This window comes from Plectropomus leopardus, chromosome 3 (genome assembly GCF_008729295.1).
Source record: "Plectropomus leopardus isolate mb chromosome 3, YSFRI_Pleo_2.0, whole genome shotgun sequence".
Lineage (NCBI taxonomy): Eukaryota > Metazoa > Chordata > Actinopteri > Perciformes > Serranidae > Plectropomus > Plectropomus leopardus.
The window spans coordinates 31,328,566-31,345,853 of NC_056465.1; the positions used below are offsets into that span (position 1 = coordinate 31,328,566).

Below are 17,288 nucleotides of genomic sequence, written 5' to 3' on the forward strand. Positions count from 1 at the left end.
TAACAATAATAATAATAGTGTTATTGTTGTTATTATTATTTTTTTTATTAAAATAAAAAAAAAAAAAACAAACAGTGTTATTATTGTTTGTTTGTTTGTTTTTTTTATTTTCTATAAACCAAGTTGGACACCTGTGTTTACACATATCCAGCCTGCTGAGGGGAAAGGGGACGAGCGCGCCTGCCTCGCGCTGTCTGGTTTGCTAGCACTTTCTAACGGCTGTCAGCTGACGAGTGTCGTCACTCGAAATGAACGCCTCCTTCTCCAAAGAGCCTCAACGTATGCGAAGATGCACCGCAGCGGGCGGGGCTAAAGTCAACTGTCGAAGATCAAATAACGGCTGACTGCGGACTGAGACCACTCGGTTTTGGCTTTTTGACTCCGAGGAGAGCATCTTCGTTTTTTTACATCTAACTTTCGTATTTGTTGTATGCTCACGAAAGACTTCATCTTATCATAAAACATACAAATAAACAAGTAAGTAACCACATTTTACCATTTTGTGTAGTTTTATCGTAGGTTATCAGAAACATTGTTGGTATTTTAGCTACGTAGCAATACTGAACACGCTGCTAACATGTTTATAACACATTAGTTATCGCTAGCTAACTTGGACTGCGTTTAATATCAGCGAAGCAACAACAGCTAAACTTAACAGTTGCTACAAGTGATTATTACTGTTATTATTCTTCATGTTGCATCATTGATATTAAATATTTTCTCTTCAGTGTAACTTATATCAACAAATAATGATGAGAGACTATTCACAGCTGGCCTATTGTTACTTGAGGCCATTATTTGTTAATGTCAGGTTAGCTAGCGAGCTAAGGTGAAATGACTGCCAAAACAACTGGATGAATAATTGATTGTCGAAATAAAACATGACGATATCTAACGTCAACGTCTACTAATATTGTAATTAATAACCATATGGTGACATACGTTTCTGTCCATAAGCTCATATTACATTGCAATGTCAAAACACATGATTTACGTTTATATTTGACACTGTAAATCAATAAACGGAGTCATCTGCATATAAGATCATTGTGCTCACTTATTAACAGTTTTTTCTATGTAGTTATGAAGACATGGGCTAATTGTGGACTTATGCTAATAGTGCTAACAGTCACGAGGTTTATTTTAGGCTATGCCACACCCAGCCTCGACCCCTCAGTTTGTGTCATTATTTACAGATACTGACTGTAATTTTTATTTTATCCTTTCAGGTGTTGTTGCTAAGATGGCAATGGTAAAGAGTGGTTGGCTCCATCGACAAAGTGAGTATAGCCCTATAAGGATATTAAGAAATACTTAACAATGTAAGAATCTCGAGAAAAAATTAAAAAAAAAAATTAAGTACTTGTACTTTACTTGAGTATTTCCATTGCTTGCAACTTTGTACTCCTCTCAGAGGGGAATATTGTACTTTATACTCCATTACAGATGACTTGACAGCTTTAGCTACTTTTCAAATGACAATTTTTTCATCTCCTAACTGTCCACAGAAAACCTGTGTCCCCAGATGTGTTGATTTTGAATATTTGTGATGAACTGAAGGATGATGTTCCTTTATGAAATTAGAAAAATTCTCTAGTGTGCAGGATTTAGGGAATGAAGGGATGAATATAACCTGGGTTAAAAAAATGCTAATTAAAACAGATCCAACATATTTTGCCTTCAACTTAATCTTTGTGAAAGTGGAGTTTTCTCCCTTACCTGCCTGAAAAGCAAATACAGGTCAAGACTCTTAGAGATACATGATTTTCACAAGACAATGGCAAACAAACACATTAGAATCTTATAGAATACAGAGCACTGCTGCAGATTAAACTAGTTTAATCCAACAGTTTATAAAAGAGTTAAAATTAGTATGGCCATAAAAACATCTACAGAAATTAAATGCAGCATACGCAGTAACGTAGCAGTAATATTGATCCAAAAACATGATATATATTTTGCACAATGAGAACTTAAACTTTTCATACTCTGAAGTACATTTGGCTTATTATACTTACATACTTTTTTTCAAGTGAGGTTTTGAATGCAGGACTTTTTGACTATTTGTGGTGGAGTGTTTTCACAGTGTGATATTAGTACTTTCACTCAAGTGAAGGATCTAAATACTTTTTTTCTACCATGCTTTTTGAATGCTGTTTCCAGATGCTCTCACTCAGCTAAATTTTACTGTGTATTTTCTTGAAAGGTACCATACTGCGTCGGTGGAAGAGAAACTGGTTTGACCTTTGGGCTGACGGACGACTCGTGTTCTACAATGATCAACAGCGGCGTGACATGGAGGATGACATTCACATGAGGGTCGACTGCATCAACATCCGCAACTCTGCTGCTTGTCAAGGTGCTTGTCATCAGTTGCATGAGAATGTCATTGACTCTCACTCAGTATGAGTATTAACTACATTTTGTCCATACTTTCAAATGTGCCACCTCTCTAGTTTTCCTACTGGTTTGCTTCTCAGATCTGAACCCACCGGAGGGGAAAACGCGCGATGCCTTGCTCCAGATAGTGTGTAGAGATGGACGGGTCATCAGCCTGTGTGCGGACAGTGCAGATGATGCTCTGTAAGACGACATATACTGAGCCAATGTATCAAACTGATGAATTATTTTAGTCTCTCTCCTTTAGTTTCTGGGGGCGGTTGGTGAGCTGAAATGTTTAAATTTAAAGTTCTATGCTAGGATTATTTAACATTCGAGATGAGATGGTTTCCACTTTGTATTGCAGGGCATGGACCATGGCACTCCAGGATGCCAGAGTTAATGCAGTAAGTTTCTGCTACATCTTACATTTTTTTTTAATATAAATATAATAATTACATTGTAACTTTGTTCAGAAAAAGTGCTACATAAATAAGGTTATTAAATATAATAATAATATCAATTTTGTTGGCATGAGGTGGCCTCATTTATTGTTTTAATTTTTTATGTTTTAGGTGGTCCCTACACCTCAAATCGGCTTTGCACAGGAAGTGATGGCATCTGCTCCTCCCCCTACACTGAATATGCTACCCCACCTCAGGTAAAAGCCATTAACAATATGCATGTATGTATGACTGTGTATCTATTAATGTGTTTATACAGTGCAAATGTGGTATTACATGTTATTAAATCTCAGTGCGCCTTTACCTGGTTAAATAAAAGGTTTAACAGTAATAAAATAGCACTATCTTCTATCTCAAAGCTCAAACCTTCCAAGCTGACTCTTTCCTCACTCTCCATGTTTACACTGTCAGTGAATGGTGTGTGTGTGTCGGGGTTTAGGGAGGGGAGGACATTGCCACTATGTCCTACATCACTGGTTTTGCTAACGGCTGGGAGTTTCCATTTGAAAATCATGGAAAAGAACGCAGATGAACCCGCCCTTTCAGGAAAACCAAGCTAACACCAACAACATAGAGACTGCTGCATAAAAAACAAAGAAAGTTGGAGCCTACCCCCATCTACTGGTGTAGTAATGGTAGTGTTCAAATTAGGGTTGCATATTGTAAGCACTGCAAGGACTTTCCTTAATCCATTATTGGTAAAATTAACAATAAAAAACAACCAATAAACCATAAAAACGCTGCTTTTTTCAAGCACACCAAATTGCATTTTCCCCTCAATCAAAGCTTGCAGCAACATGTTGCATATACTTTGACAACTTTGCATAGCCTATTGATTAATTGATTACATTTCAGATGTTGGAATAAACTCTTAACAACCGATAAATCGTTTGTCAAATCGTTGTCATGGTTAACTGGCATCCCTAAGAGAATCCACAGAGACTTCATGGCGTTTTTGTTTGTCATTTTTCAGCAGGTTTATAACCCGGCCCGTATGGAGACTATGTTGCACCTCCGCCACACGCTACACAGATTGTATACTCTGCTGACGGGCAGCCCTACGCTGTAGCTTATCCCTATCAGTACCAAGGTAAATAACTGCTCATTTCTCACGCGCAGAAGAAAAACAATCGTTGCAACCTTAAATGAGACATCATGTTGCTGCTGCTCATTCTAGGTGGCTACCCCGCTCCCGGAGTGAACCACGTTGTGATTCGGGAACGCCAGCGTGAAGACGGAGGAGACGTGGCTTTGGGCATGCTCGCTGGAGCAGCAACTGGTTTGGCACTGGGCTCCCTCTTCTCTGTCTTCTAGTGTCCACATTAACATACTCCTAATAGCACAGCGTCCCCTCACATTAGCAGCGTTTTGGCTTCTTCTCTGTGCCGTCACAGGAGTCGGAGTAAAATGTGTCTGTTGGGCTACTTTCATCTATGAAGCATGATTGTGATGGGCAGTGATTTCCTCCCTACATGTTCTCTCTCTCTCTCTCTCTCTCTCTCTCTCTCTCTCTCTCTCTCTCTCTCTCTCTCTCTATATATATATATATATATATATATATATATATATATATATATATATATTCTCTCTCTCTCTCTCTATATATATTTATATATACATATATAGCTATATATATACTCAGTAAATACTGTTAGCACTTTCTCAAATGCCCTGTGTGGCATTTGCCCGTCCCTCTTTGTGTTGTCTGAATGTTCTTAACCAAAAAATACTCACTTTTTAAGAGTTATTTAAATGACAGGAAATATGCTACTCCTTATATGTACTGTACATTTCAGGTCCTCATTGTTTTTCAAGTGTGTTTCTGTTTCATGGAGCACATTTGTCCTTAATATTTGCAGAATTATATTAATAGCCATAAATTGTTGTTTGTTTTTTTTACAGGGTTTGAGTTTATTTCAATGTACTGTACCTTTACTTTGTTTTACTTGTTTTGGTTGCAAATACGCAGTGTTTTTTCGGCTCCTTGGGTTATGTGTGGTGAAGGCAGCCCGAGATGAGACACATAAAGCAATAATAACTGACACTGTAGCGTTCTGAGGTACCCGTTTGATGAAATTTGGTTGTGCTGGATATCTTCACCACAAATAAGTCTGTGTATGAGGAAACACTGGCATTTACACAGTGTGCTTTGAAGTAAAAAGGGACGTCACTCCTAATTATCTGTGTTCACATGGAATTAGGCAGACAGGAAATGGCAAAGCGGATATAGTGGATAAGCGCAGGACGGTAAAATAAGGTGGAGCCTGTAGACAATAATGGTGTTGTGTCGAAGGCTGTTTCCCAGACCTAAACCTTACTCAAACCCAAGGTTTAGCAAACTTTACTATCAATAGAGCCATGTTTACCAAAAATAATATTTAAAAAAATCTGGCAACATTTTTTGAGCTTTACTGCAAAACAGCAATAACGTCTAAATTACCCGATCAACATTACTAATAGCTCCAACTGAGCATTTATAAATGTGTTTTTACGACAAGCTTGTCACTCTGCAGTGGGCTTTTTATGATTATTTGGTACTTAAACTTTGTAGCGCTGACAGCAAAAGCAAACAAATCTGTCCGGACTGTTAAATTCTCTATTTTCTTCCAATACCTTAACATTTGTGGATTTGGATGCAAAACAGAATGTTATTTATTTAGTTTTTTATTTGATGCATAGGCTACATATTTTACATTTGGAGAATTAAATTATTTCTTTAGGCTTATAATGATATAAGAAAATAAAAATGTTTAAAAAAACAAACATTATTCATGTGATTTTGTAAAGTCACTGGGAGCCACCAGAGAGCTTGAGGGCCGCATGTGGCTACCCCTGCCCAAACCCTTAACCACCGAGGGGTATGAACAGGTGGGAGACACTATTCAACAGGGGAACACATTTCAATTCAACACCGACAACAACAGCTGTTAAAAGTTAGAATATTTTCACTTTTTGCCGTCCTCCACGACTGAATTTACTGGATGTGAAAACACGGGCGGTCTGGACAATTACTAGAAAAAAAAATATAAAATAATAAACACATAATCATTTCATTATATATTATTATGTATATTTCATTCCATTCTTTGTAAACAATACGGCATCACGAATGCAACATATCATCATGCATGTTTCATTTTTGAAGATATTTGCCTGATTCCATGTGAACGCACATATATTGTATTTGCATGCATTATTTATAATCTTTTTTCATTGGCAGCTGTTGTATCATACTTTTCATTTTCAATTTGATATGTGTTTATATGTCGGTTTTCATTTCAGTAGGCTCCATGCAGCAACTATTGATCAGGCCAATCAGTCTCTTTAGATTAAGTTACATTTCAATCGGCCTGGACTTCTGTTTTTCACTCCAAATGGCTTAAAATATTGTCAGATTTTTCCAGTATACATGTTAATTATGACTGCATTTATTCTCTTTGAAATAGCAATTTCTGGTCGATAGTAAACATTTTTGAACTGCTCTTCAAATATCTTTATTAATGACACTAACAGAAAAGATGTTAAAGACTTCTATTTCTAAATAAGGAAATTTTAGCAGATTAGTTTGTGCAAGCGGTGTAACATTGATGTCCTTTTTCTACAGGCCTAAATTGTTTAAAGATGTGAAATTAACCAGTTATATTTCTCCTATCAAATGTACTGATTAAATTATGCCCTACCCTGCATTTAGAGTACAAATATATGACAGTTAACTAAGAGATGTATTTTAACAATTAAATATATTCACAAAGTTGATAAGGACTCCTGTTGTTTTGTTTGGTGTCCTTTATTTAGCCCTGAGACTTTCATTCACTGAACATGTCGTGTAGCTTACAACAAAAGTGCAAAGAACTACTTTAATAGGTTTTAGTTGTGTAACCAGTAAAAAAAAAACCAAAAACCTTGATCCCAAAAGAAACCCCTAAAAAAAACAAATTTTTAAATCCACTGAGCATACTGAATGGATCAATAGGTAATTCAGAAAATTCGTAACCAACAGCTAAAAGGTCTAAAACTAGACAAATTTAAAATAAAAAATAAAAAAAATAGATGCATAGGCAGAATTGAGAATTCTTCAAAAACATTATTATATAGTTTTATGATCTTTATATTATTCAGTAACTGCTAAGAAACCCAGAACGACCCTTTGAAGTCAGCAGTGACATTTCTTTATAAAGAATAATAAATAAAATAACCAATAAAAGGTTATTTTTATGTTAAAAAAAAGTCTGCATTCCTAAATGTTACTGTGTAAATAAATTGATAAAATCCAACCCCGAAATTCATTCTGTTAGGTGCAATATAATCCCCTTTAGACTATATTAGGAAGTTAGTGATGAAAATGTGCATTCACCCACAGCAGCATAATCTCTTACTGTACATATTTTAGTCAGCAGTGATGTTGGTAAAGTTTTTTTTACAGAACAAATAAAGATTATTACTTTGGTTTGAGACGTGCAAAAAAGAACCACCACGGAAAATAAACATGAAACTTAGAAAATGTGTAGAAGTAAACATGAGCATCAGTGTTTCAAATTAGAGATAAACAGCGCCGAGAGAGTTGATTAGTTTATCAGTGAAAGTAATCAATTAAGATTTTGATCATTGATTAATGATTTTAGTCGATTCTAAAGTAAAAATTGTGGCTTCAGCTCAACCTGAAACCTTAAAGGAATACTTCCAGCCCCAAATGAGCAGTGACATATCAGCTACTCATCCTTGTTATGCTAAACGTTTTTCTCACGTTTCTGGCGAAAGAAGCAATCAATAATCAATTATTCATCCAGTTTATTTACTCATTTTTTGTTTAAATTTTCACTTGACTTTATAAAAAAAGTTGCTGGGAACTTGATGTATTTAATGTTGAAAGTCTTTATTATGTGGCTTTGGTGAATCCAAAATAACCCTTAAAATACTAAAATTGACTCAATAACACAAACAGACTATAGATTGAGGCAGCGGTTAACCAGCAGCTCCTGTGTTCAGGGAGGTAAAATTGCTGTTTTTGTCAGTGGAGTTTGGCTTTGAAGAGAGCATAGGTAAATTTCACTTTCAGATATGTTTCCCTGTCAGAAAGGGCTGTCTGAGAATTGAGCATAAGAGCGGATAAATGAGACTTGGATTATGCTTCAGGAGCTGTGTGAGAGTTTGTAAACAGATGATTTGATATAGTTTTACATTTTTAAACTTTCTGGATTGCATGCAAGTAAATTAAGTTTTCCTCACAAATTCAACATAACTCGGGGTGACTGACTGATACACAAATGCTCATTTGGGGCCTGAAACATTTATTTAATATTAATTTTCTTTTCAGAAATATTTACATTACATATATTTAACAACTTTGGGCTGCAGTAACCTGTGATGGACTTTGAGGACTAAAAGATTAATGGAATAATCAAAAGCATAATTGAAAGTGAAAATAATTGTTAGTTGCAGTCTTATTATATGAGTAGAGTGCAAGTATTATCAGCCTTCTTGACCAAAATCCTCAGTAAACTTCTTCAGCTTCTCCAAGTCGTTCTCATTCACTGTCGGCTTGGTGCCTTCCACTGACCTCCTCATGTCAGACTGCACGGAGAATATCACAGAGGTCACTATAAATCCTAAATTACTACAGTATCAATACCTCTGATCGACAGGACATACAAAGCAAATATTTTCCTTCCTGGATGTCTTTTCTTACCATGGACACGAGTGGCTCTAGAAGTTTCTCCCCAGGAACGTCCATCCACGTCATCTCTATGGCGTTGGGATCACCTGGCGAACACGGGGTCAGGAGGTCGTCCACCACATCGCTGGGTTTGTTCCATAATGAGCCGCGAACCTTCATTAGTGTGTGATTGTGTGGACATGGACAGAAGCAAGGAAGCGATTAAACATGAGATACTTGATTTTTAATTATGAAATTGTTGTAGTGTCCTAGACACCTTCATGCAGCTGTACGGACGAGTTAAGGCTGAAAATAAATAACCAAAAATTATAACTATTTCTGTATTCCTCAATTTATCCTTCCCTGCACACTGTTTCCTCATTTACACACAAGCTTCTCATGAAAACAGTAAGTTAAATAATAAAGTTTGAACACAATAAGTGATAACCAGGGTTCACAAGTTCAAGGCAAATTGAATTTGATACTTTTTATGAATTTGAATTTGATACTTTTTATGACAAAGTCAGATCTGGTCAGAAATTGGGAAATACATTTATTAGTGATTTTTAGTAAAGATGTTGTGTGCCTCCCTATGTATGTGGGATTATTCCAGTGCTTTAATTCCCACCAATAAGAAGAGGAGTTTAGTAAATTATTTAAAAAATGTAACGTTACCATTTATTTTGTGATTTTACAATGCAGTGTCAGATTGTATATTTCATTCATTTTATGACTTCTGAAAGACTGATTTAAGACATTTTAATACCAATTAAGGCCTTATTTTTAGATTCATTAATTCAATGCATTTTAAAACTCTTTCGCCCTGATAACATTATAAGTGATAACATAATAAAGTGAATGTTTTATGTTAAAACGTGAAATTATCATGTTTGAAAATGAAATTTAGATAAATAGTATCACGCCTTGACAAGAAAAGTTTCTTGTTATAACGTGATAAGTTATGTGATAAAATGAATATATCTTGCTATATCATGAAAATATCTTATTGAAATGCAATAAACATCTCATTTTAATGAGAAACCTTTGACATTATTACCTGTTACTGGTCAGTTTTTTTTTTCCAGTGTGGCAGCCAGATGCTTCCCCAAAGTACTATCTCCCAGTGTTTAAGGCAGTGTGGTAACTACTGCACTTATGTGCATAAAGGAGAAGTTCATAATAATAGATATTTTTTTAGATTGACATGTTATTTATTCGGACAGTTATTAATATTTGGTCTGAAAAGACCTCGAGAGTCTTCAGCTGCACGAGCAGCTCTGTGAGGCTGAAATATGCACAGGTGCTTTGACCTAAATGCTATTTTTTTTTTTTTGCTTATATCTGATTTCTGTTGTCTTATCATATATGTCATGTTTGAAATGAAGATCTGTAATTTGTAATTTAGTTATAGTTTAGCTTTTTAGTTTAGTTAAATAGGACAACAAGCACAGGCAAACTTTGATGGTATTTCTTTACCTTTTTGAAGTGAGTGGCACTCTGAACCTTCCTGACGGGCTGCATGAGGGCGTCTCGAACTACAATACTGATGTCCGCACCGGAGTAGCCCTCTGTCTTTTTGCCCAGAGTGATGAAGTCCGCCTCCGTCAGCTCGTTGGGAGTGGAGCCCAGATGCAGTTTGAACATGAAGGAGCGGGCGTGCTCCTCCGGCAGAGGAATGTAGATTCGCTTTTCAAACCTAAGGCAGACAAAAGATTCAATTATCCATACCGAACACTGGAGCGGCTGATCTATCACTGCCTGTTTGTGTTACTGAGTGACTTTGGTGTTTTAAGATTTTTTTAAACCTGCAGCTGCAGCGAGGACACGGCCTCTGTATATGGGACACCCGCTCTACCAGGTGAGACACTGGGCACACTGACTCTGGTGTTTTAAAGGGTTAGTTTGGATTCTCCAAAGTCACACAATAACACAAACTCCTGAACGGGGTAGCAGTAGATCAGCAGCCAGGTAAAATGAATGTTTTTATCAATGAAGTCGGGCTATTTATCAATGAAGTTTTATCGTTGAGTCAAGATGCCTTAAAGAGGTGAAAAGAAGCAAATTTAAATGCATAACTAACAATTTCTTTACAGATTTTGTGAACAAAAAAAAAAAAAAGTGGCTCAGTAAGATTATATGAGGACCTGAATAGAGTTGGGAATTGTTTTAAATAGGGGGGAAAGTTTAAGAAATAATACTTGAAAATAAATGGCAACTAGTGATAGTGTATTCTCCAATTTTGGATTTTTGTTCATCATGGAGCCATGTGAAAAAAAAGATTCTTCACAAATTTAAAGGATGATTAACTGATATACAAAACGGTCATCTGAGAGGTTAAGTATTCCTTTAAGAATATTTTTGATGAATTGTCATTCGTGGTTATGATTAAAAAGAATGCTCTCTGTGCAGTCGTCAATGAGGACGCAGGCGTTATTTTTAAAGCAGTAGGTAAAACCAACCGTCTCCTGATAGCCGAGTCCAGCGTCCACGGTATGTTTGTGGCTCCCAGGACCAGGACTCCCTCATTATCATTTCCAACACCTGAGGAGAGAAGGACATATCTTACACTTTATGAACAAATATTCAAGTTTCAGCTCAGATTTTCAGGTTATCTGCTTCTTTCTCGCCTTGCATCTGGACCAGGAACTCTGTCTTGATTCTGCGTGCTGCTTCGCTCTCGTTCTCGCTCCTGGAGCCGCAGAGGGAGTCGATCTCATCGATGAAAATGATCGACGGCTTGTGTTGGCGGGCTAAACTGAAGAGATTCTTCACCAGCCTGAAGAGAGACAGAGGGTGGAGAAACAACAGATGTTTACTGTCAGTTTGTCATATTCCCAGTTTAATCATCATGTAAAGAATCCGGCACTCACTTTTCACTTTCCCCCAACCACTTGGACACGAGGTCAGAGGAGGAGATGGAGAAGAAGGTGGAGTTGTTGGCTTCTGTGGCCACTGCCTTGGCCAGGTAGGATTTTCCTGTTCCTGGAGGTCCGAACAGAAGGATCCCCCTCCAAGGTTTTCTCTTTCCTACAGAAACAGGCAATGTGTTTTTAAATACTTTTCATTTTCAGGAGGTTTAAAGTCGACTCTTGTTTTCAGTACCTTGGAACAAATGAGGGAATTTGATGGGCAGGATCACGGCTTCTTTTAAGGCTTCTTTGGCTCCTTCGAGTCCGGCCACATCGTCCCACTTTATGTTTGGCTTCTCCATGACGATGGCACCTGTAAGAGAACTGGCTTTGTTAGCTGGAAACATTAATTATTTTCTGAAACGTCATGCAATGACAATATTGAATACCGAATATTAAATTGCAAGTTAACTGTGATAACAAAAAGAAAGGAAAAGATAAGAGAGCATACTGACTTTGTAAAAGAAGGAAGAAAAAAAAGAAAAAGGTGTATGAGAGAGTCATGGATCAAGGGCAGGGGCCCACAGAGGCTGCTTATGCAGAGGGCCCAGAATTGGGTTCTCCACCCCTGCTCATCCCTATCCTATCCTTCAGTGTCCGCCAGCAAAAGTGAAAGCCAACCCCAGATTCACTCTCGTTTTGGAGCAGGCTATGTCCGCTTGGTGTTTCGTCTTGCTACATTTGCATTTTTTTTCATTGCTGTGTCTGCGTTTTTCATTGCTTCCTCTTGCACGCATGCTGCTACCTGCTGGAACCGGGTCACAATTTTTCATTAAGTCCTGACCTCAGCTGCTGTCGTTGGCTGGCGGCTACACGCCACTGCCCAAAGATTGCAGCCCAGAAACGCCCCGAACACATCGAAATAGGAATAAAATACAGGCAGAGGGCAGAGCCTCTGCAGAGACAATTCACTGAGTCATAAATCATGACTGAGATGGGATTATTTTTGTAGTCTTGAGGCGGCAGGAGCTCAGTCCTTTGGGACTTGACTGGTAGCTGGAGAGGTGCAAGTCTGCCTCCTAGACACTGCCAAGGTGCCCTTGAGCAATGCACTGAGCCCCCTCAGGGCGCCTGTTCATGGTCAGCTTCCACACTCTCTCCATTTAATGCATGTGTAAGTCCTGTCTCTGCATGTGTGTGTATGACATGACAACAGAGCAAAAAAAATTGAATTTCCTCCCGGGGAAGAATATTGTCGTCTTCTTTTTCATTATTGTTGTTTTTTGTGTTTTTTTTCCAGGAATCCTGCATTGTAAACCTTCACCTGCTGCCTCTGCCTCTGTGTTCGTGTACTGCGGTGACCGCGTCATTCACCTGAGAGTTGGTTTTGGAACTTCTTTTTCTCTGCGTCTTCCCCATCGCCACTTTCATCCCTGAAATTCATTGACAACACACAAACAATGGTTAAGATTTTTTAGGCGTATGCAGTGAAAATTATTTAACAAATCTTATTGTTTTCTAATAATTTCTTGGATAGAAACTAACATGAAACTGCAAAGTATTCAGAAGGTCTCTGAAAAAGGCTCTTAAGTTGTGTACTAATTATAGGTGTTCTTTTGGTGCACTTTAAAATTAAATAATTACCATTTTTTGAATTTTTTGGAAACCTTTTTAATATTTGCAATATTCTTATGTGCGAGTCGCTGCATTCCTGCCAATGCTTTAACATTATTCCACTGATCTACAGATGGGGGTCATGTGTCAACAAAGACGGAGGAAAAGAAGACCACCAGGAAGTAAACCTGAATGTAAACAATTCATGTTTTAAAATGTTGAGAAAATTGGCCATGGAAATGATTTCTGAGGAGGAAAATGCATTCAACACATATGTTAGATATTATAAACACAATGTGTCATGTTTAGATACACTGAATGTAAACATAAACTTTGTGTGTTTATTAGAAAACGCTACAGGAAAGATTCAAATCATTCATCATCTGACTCTATTCGATATTTGTGTGAAGTGCCGTCATAATCAGCATATACGTTACTGAATTAAGGCTCAAAATATGTTTTATGAGGTTACAACGACCTTTGACTACGTAATTCTAATCAATTCACCACAGAATCCAAGTGAACATTTGTGCCAAATTTGAAGAAACTCCCTCAGGGGGGGTTTCTGAGATATCGTGTTCACAAAAACGGTACGGACGGATGGACAACCTAAAAACTTTGTCTCTATGTTGCCTGTAAAACTACAGACAAACTGTAGAGAATGCCCCTCATAAGCCTGACTTTAAACACGTGCTGCAGAAAGTCACCAGGGCAACTAAAACTGGGATTTCGACTCACCCTTTGTCGTCAGACTCTTTCACAGGTTTTGCCTTCTGCTGCTCTTTATCCTTCAGATACGTCTTCAGCTGCTCGGCTCTGTCCAGGTACTCCACACACTTTTCTCTGATGCTCTGGTTCGCTCGTTGACCTTTGCACTCATCTGCAACACAGCAAGCGGCTCAGATCATTGTGCTCTCTTAAACAGAAGTGATGTTTAAAAAAAACATACAAATAAAGTAACAAAATCAAACACTAATAGACTTCTTACACTTGACAACATGAAGGAAGTATTCCACAGCATTCTCGTAACATTTGAGGGCCACCTCGTAGTTTTTGGCTTTGTCCTCCACTGCAGCTTTGCTGGCGAGGTCTATGGCTTTCTGAAAACAACAGGGACCATGAAAAAGAAGAATTTAGGAGACCATGTTGTTATATGGCACCCTATAAAAGGTTTTTAAGTAGTTACTAATGTGTTTATGTGCACATGCTCTGTAGTTAGAGCATTACATACAAACAACTTTGCTGGGTTTAGGAAAAAAATCCTTTGGCAGGCATTCGTGATTTCTGATTAATAATAATGCTTTGAAACTCTTTAATTAGTAACTTATTTATCAATGATAACATTTTCATAATCAACATATGAAAGACGGGGGTTGAGAGCTCTTCCAGCAGAATTTTTTTTAAGCGATAAACACGTAATTTCTCTGAATTCTGGTGATTTGTTGATGCACCAATTTGTGCCTTTACTGCATCAATTAATGGTTAAATGTCATTAATTTTGTCAAAGTAAAGTCAGCTGCATTTTTTTTTTTTTTGCAGTTTGGGGTGGACAGATGCACATGTTCTAAATATCGAGGGGGACACGTCTGCTGCCTGCCCTCCAAAATCTACACCTATGTGTCTGTCTGTCACAGAGAGGGAACACAATTTTGAGTCGTCAACACAATTTCGACATAGTTTTTTCCTTATCAGAATCGAGGGTTTAAAACCCCTTAAGGCTTCTTTGTGATATTGCACCAAAGAAAAAAATGTGAGCAGTCACATGTTAAAAAGGTTGGGAAGTACTGATTTGAATCTAACAATTAAGTGTATTTAATAAGCTCATAAAAATGTTTTCCATGTAAACTATGAATCTAAAAAGCAACAAGTAGCCGACTAAGAGCTGTCAAATAAATGTAGAAAAAGTATTTAAAAAATACTAAAGACTAAATACAAATACTAAAGGCGGCTTTATTTTGTGAAGCACATTTCATACAACAGGGCGATTCAAAGCGCTTTACGGAGTAATGAAATATGAAAACATTATAAAAGATACAGATTCACAATAAAAGAGATAAGATATACAAGGTTAAATCAATTACTAAATGATTTTAAAAAAAAAAAAAGAAAAAAGTAAAGCACGAGGGCATCAAACTCTTACTTTACTTTAAACCTGGATCAACATCAGTTTTCTTGTGCTACATTCAGACACCTTTTGAAAAGAATTAAAACCTTTGAAAGTTCAGCAAATTGGTTTAATTTCTTCAAAAAACATGGGAAAGAAACACTGAGCAACTTCATGCAAATTGTCAGGAGAGGTACCTGAAAATAAGCTATTATTATCTATAAAGTAGGGGGGAATTTCCACAACAACAACAACAATAATAATAATAACAATAATAATAACAGCTAGTATTTTATATTAAAATAAAACAATATATTTAAAGGTATGTTTTCACTTTTTTCAGGTGATTTGCTTGCTTGTTTTTGGTTTATACTTTTCTTCTTCTTTTTTTTTAAATTTTTATTATTTCTAGGTAATTTTCTTGTAACTTTTTATTCATTCCTTCTCATTTTTGAGCAATTTCTTGTTATATTGCATATTTTCTCCTTACCATATTTATGAAAAAAAGATCAAAACCACTTGCTCTGGTTTTAAAGGGTTAAGTACAGTTGTTAAGTATATATACTTCCTTACTTTTCACCATTATAAACAGGTAAAGAGCTGCCAAATGTATTCACAAATCGTGTTGCTATGATTAACTTGTAACGTTAGCTAATCCACAAAGCTTTACTAACTGATTTAAAAACAATCGCGCCTTCAATTATAACTTCTAAAACTTGATATCAAGTTTTTCCATCGTTATGATTAAATTTACGTACTTTTACACGCTGATTTAGCCATTTCAGATATTCACAGACGTCTCCTCTGATGTCAGTCTTATGTAACCAGGTGTTTTAGCTCACGAAAACTGGATCACTCACCTGTAAGTTACCACCTGCCATTAGTTTGTCGGTCAGACTTTTTCCTGTCGCTTTAGATAAATATATAAAGCCGAAAACTATTTCTTTTTTCTTTTTATCCCCTACTTATGTTTCATTTTACAAAAACTCCTTTCTCAAAAATCTTTCTTCCGCATCAACATGAGAAGTTGACTGTCACTTCCGCGGTGGTCACGTGACAGTGTTATTGTTTTTTCATCAGCTGTGACGTCACATTTCAGCCAGGCTCATTTCTCACTGAACATACAGACTTCACATTGTTATGACAAATGTTGTGTTTGGTTTCTTCAACAGACCAAGAAAATAAGATATTTTTTTTAAACAAATTTTATAATGGTGTAAAGTAATACAAATTATTTTAATCTTATTATGTAATTCTACAGGAAAGGCAACACAGACACTTTATAATATAATATTTTTGTATTTATAATATAATATTTTTGTCTAGGCCGATATACCCCTGCCTCTTTGTATGCTGTCCCCTCTGTATAATATTCTCTTTTTTATTTAAATCAAATAAAAATATTTTTCTCTTTTTGATTTGTTACTGATTATATATTTAAAAACTTTACATTATTATGAGAAAATGTTTTTTTTTTTCAAAAACAAGAAAAAGACAATTTCTTTTAAATACATTTGAAAATTATGTTGCAAAAAATAAATGTAAATTAGCAACAAAAACCTTTTATTTTCCGAAGAAGCAATATTTCAAACTATTTTCTGAAAAAAAGGCATCAATACACTTCATATCTGTATAATTTATAATATTTTTGTGTAGTGTTATGTTATATACCTCTATGAATATAAATAATAATATTTAATCACAATATTTAAAAATAAAATATTTCAGTGATGTTTTTGGAGAGAAGTAATATCATTCAGCATTATTACATGTCCATATTTAGAATTACTTATTTTACTTTGCTGAAAAAAAATCAAGCAAAATAACAGTGACTTACAGGTGTGTGACAGGTGTACGTCTTTAAATACTGCCCTCCAGTGAATATTAGTCACATTGTTGCTACAAAATGTAATATATTTTCTATTATCAAAAAACAAAAAAAAATATGAGTTGATCCTCAAACGTTTAATAAACATGCACACTGCCACTTTGGGATTGAATAACAAATTTACACTTTATTACATCTATTAAAAAGGCAAATAAAAAGTGTGCAAAATATATAGAAATCTTACAACACCTAGGGTAAACAAAAATAAATGCATATACTGTAGAACGACAGAGTAAAGGAGATGATGCACGGGGCAGACTGATATATTCTGGTTGCACATTGTGTGGCTCTAGGTTTAGTCCGGGTTTATTCAGCTTCATTTCAGTTGCAATCAAAA

General features: G+C 36.2%; 2 protein-coding genes across 2 annotated transcripts; one reads left to right on the forward strand and one right to left on the reverse strand.

Moving 5' to 3' along the window:
* The first annotated feature begins 376 nt into the window (after positions 1 to 376).
* LOC121940087 (pleckstrin homology domain-containing family B member 2-like) lies at positions 377 to 4,342 on the forward strand. Its single transcript, XM_042482954.1, is given in 10 exon segments — positions 377 to 477; positions 1,230 to 1,280; positions 2,207 to 2,359; positions 2,481 to 2,583; positions 2,747 to 2,786; positions 2,955 to 3,006; positions 3,009 to 3,040; positions 3,817 to 3,823; positions 3,826 to 3,933; positions 4,021 to 4,342. Coding segments are annotated over 9 exon segments (669 nt in total). The 5' UTR covers positions 377 to 477; positions 1,230 to 1,243; the 3' UTR covers positions 4,158 to 4,342.
* A 3,665-nt stretch (positions 4,343 to 8,007) lies between these two features.
* LOC121963875 (vacuolar protein sorting-associated protein 4B-like) lies at positions 8,008 to 16,110 on the reverse strand. Its single transcript, XM_042514118.1, has 11 exons — positions 15,924 to 16,110; positions 13,948 to 14,059; positions 13,698 to 13,839; positions 12,720 to 12,778; positions 11,599 to 11,718; positions 11,367 to 11,523; positions 11,124 to 11,272; positions 10,956 to 11,037; positions 9,973 to 10,192; positions 8,530 to 8,670; positions 8,008 to 8,414 (listed from the first exon to the last, which is right to left on the reverse strand). The coding sequence occupies exons 1-11, from the start codon at positions 15,942 to 15,944 to the stop codon at positions 8,313 to 8,315; spliced, it is 1,305 nt and encodes a 434-aa protein (XP_042370052.1). The 5' UTR covers positions 15,945 to 16,110; the 3' UTR covers positions 8,008 to 8,312.
* Positions 16,111 to 17,288: the final 1,178 nt, after the last annotated feature.